At 35.0% G+C, this 19,000-nt stretch overlaps 1 protein-coding gene across 1 annotated transcript in view; it reads left to right on the plus strand.

Annotated features, from left to right (window-relative positions):
- Positions 1-5,171: 5,171 nt before the first annotated feature.
- The window catches only part of LOC136033972 (probable phospholipid-transporting ATPase IIB), a 128,812-nt gene continuing 114,983 nt past the window's right edge, over positions 5,172-19,000 (plus strand). Inside the window, exons 1-3 of the mRNA XM_065715001.1 lie at positions 5,172-5,264; positions 11,952-12,135; positions 17,777-17,927. Of these exons, the coding sequence (XP_065571073.1) occupies positions 12,005-12,135; positions 17,777-17,927 (282 nt within the window). The 5' untranslated portion in view covers positions 5,172-5,264; positions 11,952-12,004. The remainder of the gene's footprint in view (positions 5,265-11,951; positions 12,136-17,776; positions 17,928-19,000) is intronic.

Here is a 19,000-nt window from a genome sequence, read left to right on the forward strand (position 1 = left end):
AAACGAATATGAATATGTCAGTGGATATTAACTGCATTTTTTCTTCTCTTTTTTTAATGTATGTGAAGTTAAAATTTAGATGACAAAATAAGAAAATATTTTCAAAGGCCGTCAACGGCTTTGAGAAGAAAGACAACTTGCAGTGAAATGGAATTTTGAAAAAAAAAAACAAATTGTGAACCGAGATCCTTTCCCTGAACATAAGAAAAAGCCTTTTCATCTATTTTAATGCTATTTTTACTTTTGCTTCGCCTGATTTACAACTGATGAACTTGTTCGTGAAACTTGGGAGAATAAACCTGGGTGTAGCATGAATAAACCCAAAAAGCATAATTTTGGGCTGAAAGAAGCATAATCCTTTCTGTCTGTTCTGGCAGTCCTGCGCACATATTGTCTGTGAGTAGCCTTTAGTCACCTTTCATATCGACTGCTGTGCAAAAGTATTCCCACTTTGGGATGAGACATGTCCGAACGAGACATTCGTACAGTCTACACTGCATGTTCTTTGGTCTTCATCTCAAGCATTTTATTAGGTACTAGCAGTTGGTGTAGCGCTTCGCCCCCCCAAGCTATATATATGTTTTAACTACGTAAAACTTGCGAATATACAATATTCTTCGCTGTCCCATTGTCTGTGCATATAAATAGATCGTCAGGTTTACCGACTCTTGAACATGCTACAGATAATTGTCCATGGGAAAACAATCCGTATTCAGATCTATACCGCATTTTCCTAATGATTGTCCTTGAGCTTTGTTGATGGTGATTGCTAATCGAATATTCCCTGTGTCCCCATCGTCATTTATATATCCCCCCTGTGATCTTCCAACGTCCCACTTGTAGTTGTGTCCTTGTGTCCCGGTCGTCATTTATATTCCCTGTGTCCCGGTCGTCATTTGTGTCCTGGTGTCTCGGTCTGTAATTTCTCTTTGAGTGTCCCGGTCGTCATTTATATTCCTTGTGTCCCGGTGTCCCGGTCTGTAACGTCCTAAAGTCATAAAGTCTTCAATGGCTCTGGTGGTGCAGCCAGTTGAGGAAGTTTAACTTTTCCTGAGGCGCAAAACATTCCCATTGTTTCACTTGAGCTGCAAGCCTGTTTTCACGTTGTTCTTGTGATTCCTCGACATTATTTTTTTTCGGTAGTTTCTCTTTGAGCCTCAAGCCTGTTTTCACGTTGTTCTTGTGATTCCTTGTATTTGTTTGTACATACGACAATAGATCAATTGTGTTGTAACTTTGTTCACGATCCCATTCTATACATGTAGAAATAGAAGCAGTACGATTAGGTGAAGGCATTCCCTAATGCTTGAGAAGTTTTTCGGTGGAGTATATTCTCGGCCATTTGCGATTTGTATTTCTCCCATAACTCTGTAGGAGATGAAGGAGAGCAACTTTTGCCGGAAGACACGGTCTATAGGCATAATATTTCATTGCGCTGCATTTCTTATCCATTTCTTTGTTAGTGGCTGGATTTATCAGTTTAATATTAAAGTGATAGCCGTCGGCTCCATCCCAAAAAATGATAGGATATTGTAGGGCATCGTAGCATCGATGAGTTTAAGCACTTCTTGTCAACTGATTGTTTCGCCTATAAAGAATATTATCTCGAGGTAAGAACTGATCATCGACCATAGCGATTGCCACTTCGTTGATAGTTGACTATCAGTAGGCATCAATTCGCTTGCTGTTTTGAACAGAAGCACTAAATTATTATTTTGTCGAAAAAATGTTGCAACTGGGAAACGATAGTCCTCTCAACGTCGTTTTTTTTATCATCGGTATCACTTTCATGTTGTTTGGTTTGTTTTACCTTGGCTTGCCTTTCGTCACTATGAAATACATATCGCCGACCCTTTGTTTTTTTGACTAAAATCTGATCGGCATTGATGACCTTATCCAAGGCAAAATCCCAAACCCAATCATCATCGCTATCATTATCAGTTTTGATACGTTTTGACTCTCGCTGTCCAGGTTGATTTTCATCTAACTGCGCGGTTTTGCGTTACTAATGAACCTTCGGTTCTGGAATGACCGTGGTAAATAAAGTAAGAACTTACAATACCGATAGTAGTCCGTCTTGACCCTCTTTACGTCACCTTTATCCAAAAGCACATAAAAGCTTATATTCAAATTCGGGGAATAGGTGATTAAAACGGAAGCGACACCGAAACATGATTCGCAAAAAATTGCATGTTATAGCTGAAGGTAATATATTCGGTTATTATTTCCAGATTGTTTTCTTATAAAGTTTCATATTATTTTCAGACGTATTTTTTTTTTTTTTTTTTTTTTTTTTTTTTTTTTTTTTTTTTTTTTTTTTTTTACAAACGATTGGTGTTTATTTCAAACTCTGCAACTGAATATTTGTGTTTGAAGATCAGTCAAGCAGTTCGTGGTAATGAACTGTATGTAACTCAACCCAACAGGAGCCAGAACTTAAAAAAAGAGCAACAACAAAAAAAAGCTTCTCGTCCTGCTGCTTTTTAAAACTTGTTCTAACTAAAAACTCATTGAGTCTCAATGTCACTATGTTAAAGTTTACTTCTAAGTTGTTGTTATCCTTTGTCCTTGTGGATAAGTTTTTACTTACTCCACTTCTCCTAAACTGAAAAAGAATATTTATCCAAATCTTGCAAAAATAGCCAAATTCTCTCAAAAATATTTATTTGTCACTTGAAAGAATCTTAAAAGGGCTGGATAAAAGAGTAAGAAACTTTAGCGTAAAGTAAATTACCCCCCGGATTACAAAGCCAAGTTACAAGTTACTAAGCAGTTGCTACGTGGCAACAGTCTGTAATTATTTTTCATTTTAAGAGAAGAGCAAATTATTGTTCTTTTTAACAATTAAATAAAAAAAAACTAGTTTTTTTAACTGAAAGTAAGGAGCGACATTAAAACTTAAAACGAACAGAAATTACTCCGTATATGAAATGGGTTGTCCCCTCTGCAGTCCCTCGCTCTTTACGCTAAAGTTTTTAATTGTTTTAAAAAGTAGAATTGTGGCAAAGAGTCAAACTTTAGCGTAAAGAGCGAGGGACTGCAGAGGGGACAACCCATTTCATATACGGAGTAATTTCTGTTCGTTTTAAGTTTTAATGTCGCTCCTTACTTTCAGTTAAAAAAACTAGTTTTTTTTTATTTAATTTCTGAACGTTTTTGAATTAATGCATGTTTGATTTTGGCTCTCCGCACATAAATTATTGAAATGAAATTAGTATATTAATTTTTTTTGGCTAAAACGTCTGTACACTTCCCAATAACCATTACTATATGTAAACACTGGTCAAAGTTTGTAACTTGCAGCCCCTCCCCCAGGAATTGTGGGGGAGTAAGTCATTCCCAAAGACATAGTTATTATGGTTTTCGACTATGCGGAACAAAATGGCTACCTTAAAATTTTAATCTGTTGACTTTTGGAAAAAAATTAGCGTGGGAGGGGGCCTATTTGCCCTCCAATTTTTTTATCACTTAAAAAGGGCACTAGAACTTTTCATTTCCGTAAGAATGAGCCCTCTTGCGACACTCTAAGACCACCTGGTCGATACGATGATACCTGGGGAAAAGAAAAAAACAACAACAAACAAACAAATAAACACGCACCCGTGATTTGTCTTCTGGCAAAAAATATGAAATTCCACATTTTTTTAGATAGGAGCTTGAAATTTTTGCTATAGAGTTCTCTGATATGCCGAATGCGATAGTGTGATTTTCGTTAAGATTCTATGACTTTTAGGGGATGTTTCCACCTTTTTTCCAAAATAGGGCAAATTTTCTCAGGCTCGTAACTTTTGATGACAAAGACTAAATTAATTGGAACTTATATATTTAGAATCAGCGTGAAAATTCGATTCTTTTGATGTATCTTTTAGCATCAAAATTCTGTTTTTTAGAGTTCCGTTTACTATTGAGCCGGGTCGCCCCTTACTACAGTTCTTTACCACGAACTGTTTGAAAAGAAAATAATTCGGTATTTCGGGGCTTCTGACATTATTACTCCTTTGCGGAAGTTAGGCTCAAAATTGAAAAAGGATTATATTTTTTCTCTGGGCCCCTTCCATCTCTTAGCAGTTCTTTCGTTAGTTGAGTTATGGTTGTGGTATATATGTTTTATCGCTCGTATAGTTGTGTTATTTTCAAATTATACTCCATAATAAAGAGGCTCCGAACACCCAGCATTGTATATTAAGCTCTGAATTTGACGTTTTTTTCTAACGTGACCAGATTCGTCCTGCGCCCTTTTCATTGAATTTTTTCCCCCATGGCATATTTCTCCAAGGAAAGATCCTCCCACATACCCCCTCCCTCATCCCTACCCCCAAAACCGAAAAAATCCCCCTGAAAACGTCTGTACACTTCCCAATAACCATTATTATATGTAAAAACTGGTTGAAGTTTGTAACTTGCAGCCCCTCCCCCAGGAACTGTGGGGGAGTAAGTCACCCCCAAATGCATAGTTATTATGATTTTCGACTATGCTGAACAAAATGGCTATCTCAAAATTTTGATCCGTTGACTTTGGGGAAAAAATGAGCGTGGGAGGGGGCCTAGATGCCCTCCAATTTTTTTGGTCACTTAAAAAGGGCACTAGAACTTTTCATTTCCGTTAGAATGAGCCCTCTTGCGACATTCTAGGACCACTTGGTCGATACGATGACCCCTGGGGAAAAAAAAAAAAAAAAAAACAAACAAATAAACACGCACCCGTGATTTGTCTTCTGGCAAAAAATGCAAAATTCCACATTTTTGTAGATAGGAGCCTGAAACTTCTACAGTAGGGTTCTCTGATACGCTGAATCTGATGGTGTCATTTTCGTTAAGATCCTACGACTTTTAGGGGGTGTTTCCCCCTATTTTCCTAAATAAGGCAAATTTTCCCAGGCTCGTAACTTTTGATGGGTAAGACTAAACTTGATGAAACTTATATGTTTAAAATCAGCATTAAAATGTGATTCTTTTGATGTAGCTATTGATATCAAAATTCAATTTTTTAGAGTTTTGGTTACTATTGAGCCGGATCGCTCCTTACTACAGTTCGTTACCACGAACTGTTTGATAAATGTGAATTTCAAAAGTATTCAAGAGCTTGTGGTGCGGTCGAAATGAGCCAGACTATCGCAAGTTTTCGCTTTTTAACGATTAGCATTGCATCGTATTCGGCTGTAAAATAGGTATGGCAGTTCTTTGAAAAGATTTGAATTCATTTTGCATGATTTGGGCATTTTTTTCCTCAAAAAGAAGTGATATAAAAGATTTGCAAAATAGTGGTAGGCTAATTCAAAATCTCTTAAATATTCAATATATTTTCAAAGGCTAAGCTTTATTATATAGGCCCTTGTTTAGATGATTCTTGTGTATTTAATTCAAACATAGACTTAAATGTTAGCCTAGGCTAGTTTCCTAACATAGAAATCATATGCCAAAAAGTATATACACCCTTCTTGATGTACTTTTCCATTCTTTATGTCAAATGACTAGAGGCTATTTATAGATAATTTCAAGGAACATGTGTGTCCCTGGAGAAAGAGGCCACTTTTTCAGCCAGAAAGCTGCCAATCCCTAGAATCAGCTTTCTGGAGACAGAGTATCTGCTGAAAGTGCAAATTGACAAAGAGTGGCTACATCAAGAGGTTCTGTTCAATGGGAGATAGCTGAATCCTCAACCAGGAAGTAGTAGGCCAAGCAAGCTGCCAAACAAGAAAATTGTTCCTACTGATGTAATCACAGAGTAAAAGAGGGATTGGAATCCCTGATATTGGTGCACAGTTGTGGCTCAAAGTGATGTATTAAAAAACATTGGAAACACACAATTCTGACTACATCTAGTAGGAGGGGGGGGGGTGAAATAAAGTCAGTAAATTTCTAGTTTGGTGACTTCTTGCTATCTTGGAAAGGGGTTAGGTTAGGAAAATGAACCTTTCAGAGAGGGGTCTACAGGCTAAAGTATATCCTGGAAGGTATTTTGAAGTACCTACCTCCACTTCCTCTCCCTCTAGAGGGTCTTGACCTTTAAAAATATGTGTTGTAAAAGTGAAACCTTGCAAGATAGATTTTCTGCTTGAATGAAGGGTAAAATTCTAGTTAATTGACTTCTTGCCATCATGGAAAGGGTTTAAGTTAGGAAAATGAGACTTTCAGGGATGAGTCTACAGGCTAAAGTATGTCCTGGGAAGGTATTTTAAAGTACCCACCTCCACTCCTTCTCCCTCTAGAGGACCCTGAAATTTACCTATATGACAGGTCTATACCTATTGAAATTTTGACAGAACAACATTTTACCTTAATTTTCAGTTATCAGTTGCCTTTTCTCTGCCTTTAGTTCTGAAAATGCAATTTCTGTTATTTGGGTAAAACTTTGAGCCATATCAATATTTTTTTTGTCAAAATTTAGGAAATGTATTTGCATATCTTTAAAACCTTATAAAATGGAATTAAGCAAAGTTATGAAGCTGAAAACAATTTTGTTGTGCTTGAATTAAGCAGAAGATCTATTTTGCAAGGTTTTACTTTTATAACACACATATTTTAAAGGTCAGGGCCCTCTAGATGGAGAAAGGGTGAAGGTAGTTGCTTCAAAATACCTTCCTGGGACATACTGTAGACCCATCCCTGAAAGTTTCATTTTTCTAACCTAAACCCTTTTTGAAATAGCAAGAAGTCAATTAACTAGAATTTTACCAAATGAAGTACAACAAAATTGTTTTCAGCTTCACAACTTTGCTCAATCCCAATTTATAAGGTTTTAAAGATATGCAAATACATTTCCTAAATTTTGAAAACAAACATTGATATGGCTCAGAATTCTACTCAAATAATAGGAATTACATTTTGAGAACTAAAGTCAGAGAAAAAGCAACTGATAACTGAAAATTAAGGTAAAATGTTGTTTTGTCAAAATTTCAACAGGTATAGGACCTCTCATGTAGGCAAATTTCAGGGCCCTCTAGAGGGAGAAAGAGTAGAGGTGGGTACTTTAAAATACCTTCCCAGGAACCTATAGACCCATCCCTGAAAGTGTAATTTTCCTAACTTAACCCCTTTCCAAGATAGCCAAAAGTCACTGAACTAGAATTTTATCAAAAACCATGGGAAATACTCAATTTTGACTATATCTTGAGGGGGGGGGGTAAAATAAAGTCATCCTAGGAATAGTATAAGGTAAGATTTTAGGATTTCTTGAAGTTGTTTTTGAATTTCATAGTGTTTTCTTTGCAACAGACTAAAATTCTAGACAAGCTAGTTTTTGCTATCTTGGAAAGTGGTAAGGTTAGGAAATCAAAACTGTCAATATTGAATCCAGGGCCAACAACATACCCTGGAAAAGTATTGTCAAGCTACTATATAACCCTCTTCTGATTTCTGAGTCTTAGAAATTTGCCTACTTGACCTATTGGAATTTGACAAAATGACACTATATCTCTATTTTTAGTTTTCTTTTTCTCTGGTTTAGTTTAAAAAAAAACAATTCCTGTTGTAGAATTTTAAACTATATCAATGGATATTTTCTAAATTTAGTGGATATATTTACTGATCTTTGAAGCCTCATATGTTGGGATTGAGTAAAGTTGTGGAGCTGAAAATTCTTTTTTTATACTCTGTTTAAGCTGAAGATTAATCTTGCAAGGTTTCACTTATATAACACAAAATTTTCATAGGTTATTAAAGGTCCATGCCCTCTAGACTGCAAAAGGTAGGTTGTTTAGAAATTTTCCACAGCTTATTTTTTAACTTAATTCTTGTAAATAGAATCAACATTGATAAAACCTTGAAATAGAAAATCCATAGGCTTGGAAACATGTAGGCCTAATTTCAGCTATAGGTTATATTTGTATATTGGGAGGAGGGGGGGGGGTAAATTGAAGTGCTATTAGGAATGATATAAGTAAGTAGTTTACAATTTTTAAAAGCTGTTTTCAGAATTTTATACTGTTTCCTTCTCATTAGCCATGACACCAAAACCTTAACTTACTCCAAGCTGCAATCTAAGTTAATTTGATTGACAATCAAGGTTCAGGTTAAAGGACTAGGCATATTTAAAATCAACTTTTATAAAAGTTTAAAAACTAGGCTAGTTTAAAGCTGCCATAAATACTTACAATACTTATTTCATGGTTTTTAGTTCAGAATAGGGCACAAACAATACCTAGATTTACATGTTCCTCTGTATTATCTGTTTTAAAATATGCCAAAACTGTATACTCCAGCATGTTTGATAAACCAAACCATTGTTATGCTAATTTAAGAATACTTGTCAAATGATGTAGAACTCATGTAAAACTAAATCATGATAAATCCTACACTGTTCAAAATATGATTAGGTTATTTTTTGCCAATATCAACATTATTGGTATTGTCAATTCACTACAATTTTATTTTTTTTGGGGGGGGGGGAAATGTGTTTTTTACTTACTATGAGGGATAACTTTGTTGTTTTTTTCAATTTTTATAATGAAATTATCAAAGAAGCACTTTTCAACACAAAAATCCAATAAGATATTTTTCAAAATCAACATCTGCCCCTTTTTGATGATGCTATTGAGAGTATAGTTACTAGCCTATTCGCCTAAAATGAAACATTTTATCCCTATTTTACTTATCTTACAAAGCTATCTAATATTCAGTAGTAGTTTTAGGGAATCCTGCTAATATGTGACCACATTTTATTAATGGTAGAAACTTGTACTTTAAAGGTATCAGTACTTTTCAAATGGGCACAATTGTACATGATATAGATATCACTATCCTGACATGTATTTTAGTTGAGTTTGATAATTGAAACTGACTAAGAAGGTCATGAATTTTGATAACCTTTGGGAAACTAGGTATTTCGAAGGTATAGCCTTCAAGAATAGATCTATATTATAAATAAGGTGCAATACATATTTTTATAAAAAATAGGATACCATTGGTTCTCAGTATTTGGCTTTTCAATTTGTTGTTGCATGTCCTCTATAACTTCAATGGTTTTATCTGGGACACTCTGGTGTCTTAGAATATACCACAAACCATGTCTCCATATAAGGACAAAGGCCTGTTGATAAACAATGAACAGCAGATAGAACTCTGGATCAAACTCAATGTTTTCTAGAAACGCTTTCAGTTAGTTGATGCACTCTAAAGATACGTCCTGTCAAAAATCAGATTGACACTAGTCAATAACAGGAGTGGTGATTCCTTTGATTATTTGTGGGAGTTTTTTGTTTCAGTACCTTGTCATGTTGACAGGCCATAGTTTTGACACTGTTTCTTTCAACCTAATTTTGTGGTTTGAGTTTTTTGGGTTAGACCATTATCATGGGGCATGTCCAGTTAACTAAGGGACCAGTATAACACTGTCATAAATCAACAGTGTCTTTTGAACTCATGGTTGATTGATCTATAGTGACACCATCTGATTATAGAGCTTTGTCTTGCTACAAAGACTTTATGACTGATTTGGTCATAGATTGTATTGGGGGTGGTGGGTCTACATGGTTTGTGATTGAAGAAGCCTAAGATGCTTGATTCCATTGCTACTTGTTAGTTCATTTTCTCATCCAACTAATCATTCCATTATTTAAATTAATTCTAAGCCTCATTGATGTCATTCCCTTATTTGTCCAGGATTATGGATTTTGGAGTGTTTTTTCTGGTAGATAATTCTCTGAGGGTACTATTGGGTGGAGATATCGTCGTCAGGTTTTAGTCATTCTATTTGGTAATCTTAATGGAAAATTCAATGATATCTGTGGTTGAAGGCAGTGTTGATGATGCATAATTCATTGTTTCTGCTTGAGTCAATTTGCTATTTTCCCTTTCATTACAATGTCCATGTTTATGTGATCCCATGACATCTTTCCAACCAGTATGGTTACCGCCTGTCAGTGCATTGAAGTCATCCTTGACAACTAGTATATCAGTTTTGGATGTCTGGCTAATGACACTCTGTGACTAAAAATGAAATCAGTCACAATTCTCTTCAGCTCAAGAAGAATCTGGAGTGTATATCTGGATGACTGAGAGATTTTTGGTGGAACCTATAAGCAGATGATCCCAATTCCTTCCATTAAGTGAAGCTCATCAGTGATTTTCTTTGTGGCCAGAGAAATAATGAAGCCAAAATCCTTTCAGCAAACATTTTTGGTATGCCGTGGCAATAGGATTATGATCTCAAAACTATTTTCTTCTACTGTTTGAGGAAGGTGCATCTGAGCCTTGTCAACTACATCCCATTTCTATCTATTGAATTCTCTTAGTAAAAGATTGAGTTTCTTGGTTTTAACTAGAGTTTTAGTCCTGAGTGTACCCATATTGAGAATATTTTCCCTCATACCAGGATATTGTCCTGTCTGGGGTTGTCCAAGGCTTATGATGGTTATTTGTTTCCCTCCTTGAGGTAACACATTTGGCATCATTCCAACAAAGGTTACTGTTTACACTGGGTACATTACCACTTAGATCTTTTTATCATAATTTACATTTTTCTGTTTGCATATTTCCTTATGTAGTTGTCCTCCTGTTTAGGATCCTTTTGTGGTGACATCCTGCAGTACCATACAATCAGCCTCTTTCTAAAACCAAGTTTATAACTGACAGGACATATCAACATTCTGCGACCCATATAAATTGTGTATTAGAGGAGCTCTCCTCCTTCTCTGCCTGTTTCTATGGCCCAAGGGCATGAATATCCTAACTTCTATTTTGAGCCTCCTTTGAGTTGAGTCTACCCAATTCCAGAGTGACAAGCAACATATCCATATTCTAAAGATCCAGATATTTGACAAATTGGAGTTTCATTGGAGGGAATAAAGCTTAGGATAGTGGTGGAGGAGGAGCTTGTGCAGCTGTGTTATTCTTATGGAGCTCAGTGTTGCCATGAGTTATTGGAGTAGTAATGGAAAGATACTTGACACATTACATACCTTCAGTGTATTATTGATGGCTGGAATACAACAGGTTATACTCATTTTTTTAATTCTTTAAAGATGCTCATCTAGAAGTTTATTAATTTATGCTCTAGGATGCTCATGCCATTTAGGCTAGGTTTAAGCAGAAAAAAAACTCAATTGTATAATTGCGTTAAAAAAAGAAGTGCTCATTCTGCTTTTCTTTTGAAAAAAAGTAATTTAGTTTTTATTGATTTTTAGTCTTTATGTTATTTATTCTTCTTTGATTTTTAAGTAGTCCTTGTTTTCAGTTTGTTGCTGTTTTTTTTTCTACATGTCATTAACTTCTGCTTATGATGAAATTTTGTTGTGGTAGTTAGTCTGGATTAGACCTTTCTGTCAGTATTATTTTCTCATGGAATTAACTTGAGTGAAAAGTTTTATTTAAATGTTGATGTTGAGTCAGCACATTTTGTTGTTTCCTGCTCTGTTGCTTGCCCTTTTTTTTACTTTTTTTTTACTATACTTACTTACTCTTTTTGCTTAGATTTTTATTTTAAAAGATCAATAAAACAATCATTACAGTTCTGGTAAGCTATAAATCATACAAGATGTAGACTTCCAGAGATACCATTGATTTTTATGTTTAATCTTGTGATGGAAAATATTTATATTACAGTATTTTAGTGTCTAGTGTTTTAGTGTTAGTGTGAATAATAAATTATACTATTAACTTGTTTAAGCTACACATTCGGTATATAGGAGCTTTTAGAGTATAAAAGGGCTAACAAAATATCTTTTATTGTTTTTTTTTATTAATGCAAGATTGAGGAAATTCAAATGAAACTTTTTATCATTTTATTTTCTGGTAAAAATTATACTAATTTAAGAAAAAAAGTGCTGCTATTTGAGTTGGTATAGTTTTATTAGCCTTTAATTTGGTTTGTGTGAAACTTAATAAAATTTTAATTGAAGTCAGAGACCCCATTTGAAGGTATTTTAGTCCAGCTTATGGTCTATTTGCTGTATCATTGGCATTACTGCTTTAAGCATATTTGACAAGATTTTTATCTTATGATTTTTTTTAAGGTTTGTGAGTGAATAATTTTCGATGAGCTTCAAGTCCCAGTGGTCTGTCTGTAATGCCAGAGGAAATACCTTTGCAAAACTCTAGTTTATCAGGTGACGAGGAAGAATATCTACTTCAGTATACCACTGACCATTCAACAGAAATGGATCGCGTAAGAAGAAATAGACAAAACATTTTTGGCAGGTATTACCTTTGTATTCATCTTAAAACTAATCTGAAATCTTCCTTTGTGAGAATGATTTTTGGAAATTTCTGTATGCAGGCTGTAGCAAAAATAGGTAATATTTTTTCCACTTCTATTTTTTTTAGCAGGGATTTTCTTTTGTAATCTTCTCGCTAATTGGTAGTCTAACTTTGCAAAATTGGTTTTAAAGTGACTCAAGCATTAGCTAGGGTAGACACAGCCCCCAAATCTTGGTATTCTACCCAATACCCCTACTCAATACTTGGTATCCTTTTCTCTTAAAAAGAAAATTGTGCAAGATTTGGACATATATTCCTTTTCAGTTTAGAAGAAGTTGAGTAAGTAAAAACTTGTCCACAAGGACAAAGGATAACAACAACTTAAAAGTAAACTAAAAAGTAAACTCAATGAGCTTTTAGTTTGAACAAGTTTTAAAAAGCAGCAGGACGAGAAGAGATGCCTCTCTTCTTGCAGAAGAAAAGAGATACGTACATCTTGTGAGAAGAGATATTTTACAAGATATGTATTACCTGGTAAATAAAAAAAAGAATATTAAAAATGAAAACAGCTTTTTTGTTTTGTTGAAGCTCTTTTTTGAGTTTTGGCTCCTGTTGTTTTGAGTTACATACATATCATTACCACGAACTGTTTGACCGATCTTCAAACACAGATATTCAGTAGTAGAGTTAGAAATAAAGACCAATCGTTTGTAAAAAAAAAAAAATACGTGTGAAAATAATATGAAACTTTATAAGAATACAATCTGGGAATAATAACCAAATTATTACTTTCAGCTATAACATGCAATTTTTTTGTGAATATTGTTTCGGTGTCGCTTCCGTTTTAATCACCTATTCCCCGAATTTGAATATAAACTATAGCTTGACTTTGTCTCATTAAGAGAGGCAGAGGGGAGGGGCTTCAATTTTTATGACAAGAAGATTATATTTAGGAAAGTTTTGAATTGCAGATCCAACTCTACCATATTTTATTTTAATTCTATTGTTTTTATCTCAGGATTAGTCTTCATACAGGGTTAAAGTTTCTCAAGTGCTAGAAGTTGTGGAGGTAGGCCTAGGTATTTCAAAAAATTTCGAATGCTCTAACTTCAGCAGAATATATATTCTGTAAAATTTCTATCATTTACTTAACAACTTTCCTATACCATGTAAAGATCCTAGATTGGAGTTGAACCACTCAACCAAGCATCGATGCCCGCCAAAAATATTGCATGGAGAGGGCACCAGAATAGCAATTGCGAGGGGAGGAAGCAGAGGAGGGGAATGCATTTGAAAATAATAGGTTATATGCAAGATAAAATTCTCAAGGAAAAAAGAAAAGTACTTAATTTTTACATATCAAATGAAGCAAAATTCAACCAATTTTTAAATGGTGAAGATTCCTGACAAAAAGATCAATTCCTTTAATCGGTACTTATGTATTATACTGCCAACACTCAAGAAGTGAAGTTAGGTTAACGCTAATGGAAAATATAATACTTTAAAAATACATTTGGGCTATATATTAGAGGGAGGGGGGGGCAACTTGACTTAAACAAAACTACCCCCATCCCTAATTAATGTGCAGATGTATAGCCCAAACTATATAATTCCAATGTATTCTGTCTCCTATCACTTGTGTTCCACTGAGCGTAAGCTAATTATTTCTTAATGCAGACAGATAAAACCAGTTTTTTCATGAGTTTTGCATAGCGTAAATTGAATATTGGCGGTATATTACAGAAGTACCATTTCATCTATCATGCATTTAATATTACGTATTTAAGATTAATATATTATGCCCGAAACCTAGAGTAAAAGAAAATCAGACTCGAAACAAATTGCAGAAAATAAGAGAAAAGGTATCATCTTAAATGATTTTATTAATCCTATCCTAATTTAATGTCTGAGTAAAATGACAGTTATATTTTGAAAGAGCATAAAAAATGTCTCGAGTGGTATTTTCATCTAATTTGTGGCTTGATAGTGAAAATATCTCCAAATTTATCACAAAATTCCCTCCCCCTCTGTGCATAAGTACCATGCTTTCCTTTTTTCATTTTAGAATAATTTTTCAATCTAACTCTCTTATATTTTTAGACTTTTGAAAATTAAAGAGAATATCAAGAGAAAACAAAATTTAAATTAATGGTCCAGCTGGCTAAAATAACCCTCTTTGCACCAATGCTCAGAATTACACTGAACACAAACAGGTTAAAATGGAATTCTTTACCACGAGTAATAAGAGAACTTTTGATGGAATGGTTCATAGCTTTTACTAGAATAGGAAGAAAGGTCAGTAATTCAATGATCTATGTCTGGTTCTTGATGTGTAGTAAATAATTGAGACAAAAACTTTGGAAAGTAGTGAAAAAATCATGTCAAGTTAAGTGAAAGTGATAGCTACTATGGGTGGATTGTCACAAGTGTTAAGTCACTAGGGGTGGCAACCCTGAATGAAATGGGATTTTTGGGGAACCGATTTTTTTGAGAATACAGATTTTTTGGAAAATCCTCCAGAATTATATTATTACGTTATATTATTCAAAAGGCTCCCGAAGCGTCTCCCAAGAGACAGCAGCGGGACCTAAAGTTTTAGTTGGTTTCTTCCTATTTTCTTCCGATTTTTTTATGTGTGAATTCTGAAGGCAAACACGTATTTTTATGGCACTTGGTATTAACCAAGTGACATATAGCAATCGCAAACTCTGTCGGTCTGTCGGTCCCGATTTTGCTACTTTAGGCACTTCCAGGTAAGCTAGGACGATGAAATTTGGCAGGCATATCAGAGAACGGACCACGTTAAATTAGAAATAGTCGTTTTCCCGATTTGACCATCTGGGAGGGGGGAGTTGGGGACCCGTTAATCCGGAAAAAATAGAAAAAATGAAGTATTTCTAACTTACGAACGGTTGATCAGATCTTAATGAAATTTGATGTTTGGAAGGATATCGTGTCTCGGAGCTGTTATTTTAAATCCCGACTGGATCTGGTGACATTGGGGAGGGGGAAACCTAAAATCTCGGAAAACACTTAGAGTGGAGGGATCGGGATGAAACTTGGTGGGAAATTAAGTACAAGTCCTAGATACATGATTGACATAACCGGAACGGATTCGCTCTCTTTGGTGAGTTGGAGGGGGAAACTGGAATTCTTGGAAAACGTGAAAATTGGGGTATTTTTATCTAACGAATAGGTGATCGGATCTTAAGGAAATTTGATATTTAGAAGGAATCCATGTCTCAGAGCTCTTATTTCAAATCCCGACCAGATCTTTTGACATTGGGGAAAGTTGGAGGGAGAAATCTTGGAAAACACTTGGAGTGGAGGAATCGGGATGAAGCTTGGTGGATTGAATAAGCAAATATCCTTGATACGTGATTGACGTAACCTTACTGGAATCGCTCTCTTTGGGGGAGTTGGGGGGAGGGGTTCAGTGATTTGGTGAGTTTGGTGCTACTGGACGTGCTAGGACGATAAAAATTAGTAGGCGTGACAGGGAGCTGCACAAATTGACTTGATAAAGTCGTTTTTCCAGATTCGACTATCTGGGGGGCTAAAGGGAGAGGAAAAATTAGAAAAAATGAGGTATTTATAACTTACGTGTGGGTGATCGGATCTTAATGAATTTTGATATTTAGAAGGACATCGTGACTCAGAGCTCTTATTTTAAATCCTGACCAGCATTAAGCCTCTATACTTCCAGTTGAGGTCTTCCCCTATCCTGCTCCTTACTTCTAGTTAAAAAAACCTTTTTATTATTTTCTTTGTTTTTTTTTTAATAATGCTAGAAAATCTTTCTTCCCTTCATGGAAATTTTCTTCCCTCATGATAAATTCCTCCATAGAAATATCCTCCCTCATACCCCCTTCCTCGACCCACCCCCACCCCAAAGCGAAAAAAGTCTCCCAAAAACGGCTGTACACTTCGCAATAACCATTACTGTATGTAAACAATGGTCGAAGTTTCTAACTTGCAGCCCCTCCCCCGGGGACTGTGGGAGATTAAGTCGTCCCCAAATATATAGTTAATAGGTTTTGCAACTATGCTGAACAGAATGGCTATCTCAAAATTTTGATCCGGTGACTTTGGGGAAAAAATGAGTGTGGGAAGGGGCCTAGGTACCCTCCGATTTTTTTGGTTACTTAAAAAGGGTACTAGAACTTTTAATTTCCGCTAGAATGGACCCTCTTGCGACATTCTAAGACCACTGGTTCAATACGATCAACCTTGGAAAAAAAAATAAACACGTATCCATGATCTGTGTTCTGGCAAAAAATACGAAATTCCACATTTTTGTCGATTGTAGCTTGAAACTTAACAGCAGGGTTGTCGGATACGCTGAATCTGATGGTGTGATTTTCGTTAAGATTTTAAGACTTTTAGGGGGTGTTTCCCTCTATTTTCGAAAGTAAGGCAAATCTTCTAAGGCTGGTAACTTTTGATGGGTAAGATTAAACTGGATGAATTTAAAATCATATATTTATATGTTTAAAACCGGCATTCAAATTTGATTCTTTTGATGTAACTATTGGTATCAAAATTCCGTTTTTTAGAGTTTCAGTTACTATTGAGCCGGGTAACTCCATCAAACAGTTCGTTATCACGGACTGTTTGATTAACTTCATGTGAAGCATAAATTCCTTAGTAGTTATGTTCTTGTTAAAGCTGAGAAGTAGTAGGGACTGAGAAGAATTACTCCTATTCCTACCCCAAGTTTGAAGTCTTTTCTTTGTGTAACTCTTACTGCTGTTATATTCCTTAAAAAAAAGAAATAAATAATCTGTGAATGTCGCTTAGCTCGTCAAACCTTCTATTAAAAAAAAACTTCTTTTGAGGGGGTTTTGATTACATTGTGATTTTTTCCACCGTAAATTGAGAATTCAAATTGATGCATCTATATTTCCGTATTTAATTCAAATTTTGAATTAAAATGTAAAACTTTGCACTGCCGATCCTACTCTTATTTTCAATATAATAACATAAATAAGATGCAATAAACAAATTGCTCTGTATATTGAAGCCACACTATTGTCAAATTGTCGATGAAATCAGAATTACGCGTGACAAAAGGCTGGTGAGACGTCTCTTTCGTTCTGTCGTGACTTAGGTGAAGTTACCAAATCCTTATTTGAATCCTGGATTTGAAGAGACTCACACACGCAGACAAAAAAAAAAAACAACAAAAAGAACGGGCTACTTGGGAACGGGCTAATGTCTCTACAGATGTTTGATGCCTTGGTGTAAGCTTTGGTATCTGTGACCCAAATGTGACGTTAGAAACATCAAAGAACGCAGATTATTCATACCTATTAGCTTATCTATCTATGTGTTTGACCGTAATGTGGATTGAGCGTTGTTCCTGTTTCGTAAAAAACCATCACAACCTTACCCCTAGAACAGGAGATATCTATGCCATCTTGCGAGTAATTCAAACTGCCAAAAGGTTTATCAGAATATCAGTCATTGAATATTTTTCTATCATTATTTTTGATCATCCGAAAAAGTAAGTCTGGATGTTATGGGCATTGTTGTCTCTAATTTTTTTGTCACAATAGATGTATTTGTATCTATCCAATTGGTAGCTGTTCACATTTTCCTCTACTAAGTGTGTTTGGAAAAATAAGTTTTTTCATTTCAGGTTTTTTCGCCAACTCTGGAGGTATTTCACCTGTCAGTGGGAAACCAAGTATCGTGATAGGTCGGTTGCAGTTGGTGCTGAGACAAAGGAGAGTTTTCCAAGAAATCGTATAAAGAACCAAAAATATAATATCATCACATTTGTTCCTTTGGTAAGCATGCTATAATTGAAGATCACCGTTTTTTCCTTCAGTTTCTTTTTTTCCAAAAAAAAGGAATTTTTATGATAAACCTACCAGAATGACGATTTACAGCACATTTTTGAACTTCAGTTTCAAATTTGTCAATTCAAATTGAAACTCAAATAAAATTTATTGTATTTATTAATGTCTTTAATTTAGTTTGACCTAAAGATTACAACAAACTTTCACCAATAGGCTACAAAGCCTTTTTTTTTTTTTTTTTTTTTTTTTTTTTTTTTTTTTTTTTTTTTTTTTTTTAACCAGTCTACGCTCTGTCTAATAATAGTTATCATATCAGGTTATCAGGTTTAAGCTCACCCCAGTTTTATTAATAAAAAAAATTGAAACATATAGCTTTTTTGCAAAGTACACATTGTGACCCATAAATATGAAAAGGTTCTACAAAAACATGTAGAATATCTCTTTTATATAGACAGTTTTCCAAGACATCGTAAAGAGAATCAAAAATATAATATTATCACATTTGTTTTTCTGGTAAACATGCTGTAATTGTAGATCACCGAGTTTTCTTTCCTTTAGTTTCTTTTTTCCAAAATTTTGCGACATATTATCTGAAATTAAATCCAAATTTTTCTGAGGAAACGAAAAATTGTTACCTGGTTAAATCACGAAGCTGTTTATTAAAACTCACTAAAATATCGTTTTAATTGTTATTATTTTTACTTTGAGCTAACGACCCCCTTATTTTCAATTTGCTACAACAGCCAGATCTGTATACTACTACTACTACTACTACTAACAACTCACTGCAGCACCAAGCTGCCTGAGGCCAACACAGCTACGCACGCTCCTTCTCCATCCCAATATATTCAAAGCCTCCCTCTTCACACCCTCCCAGGAAGTTCCCATTTCCTTTAAAGCTTTCTTTATGACACCCAGACGAGGACGACATGCTTTCCGTTTAGCCCTAGACGAAGGACAATCTTTGGCAATCTGTCATCCTTCATCCGCAGAACATGCCCTAGCCATCTCAACCTTTCTTTCATTATAGACCTAGAAAGCAGAATTGGAACCACAGTTTT

This window comes from Artemia franciscana, chromosome 12, assembly GCF_032884065.1.
Source record: "Artemia franciscana chromosome 12, ASM3288406v1, whole genome shotgun sequence".
In the NCBI taxonomy this organism is placed as follows: domain Eukaryota; kingdom Metazoa; phylum Arthropoda; class Branchiopoda; order Anostraca; family Artemiidae; genus Artemia; species Artemia franciscana.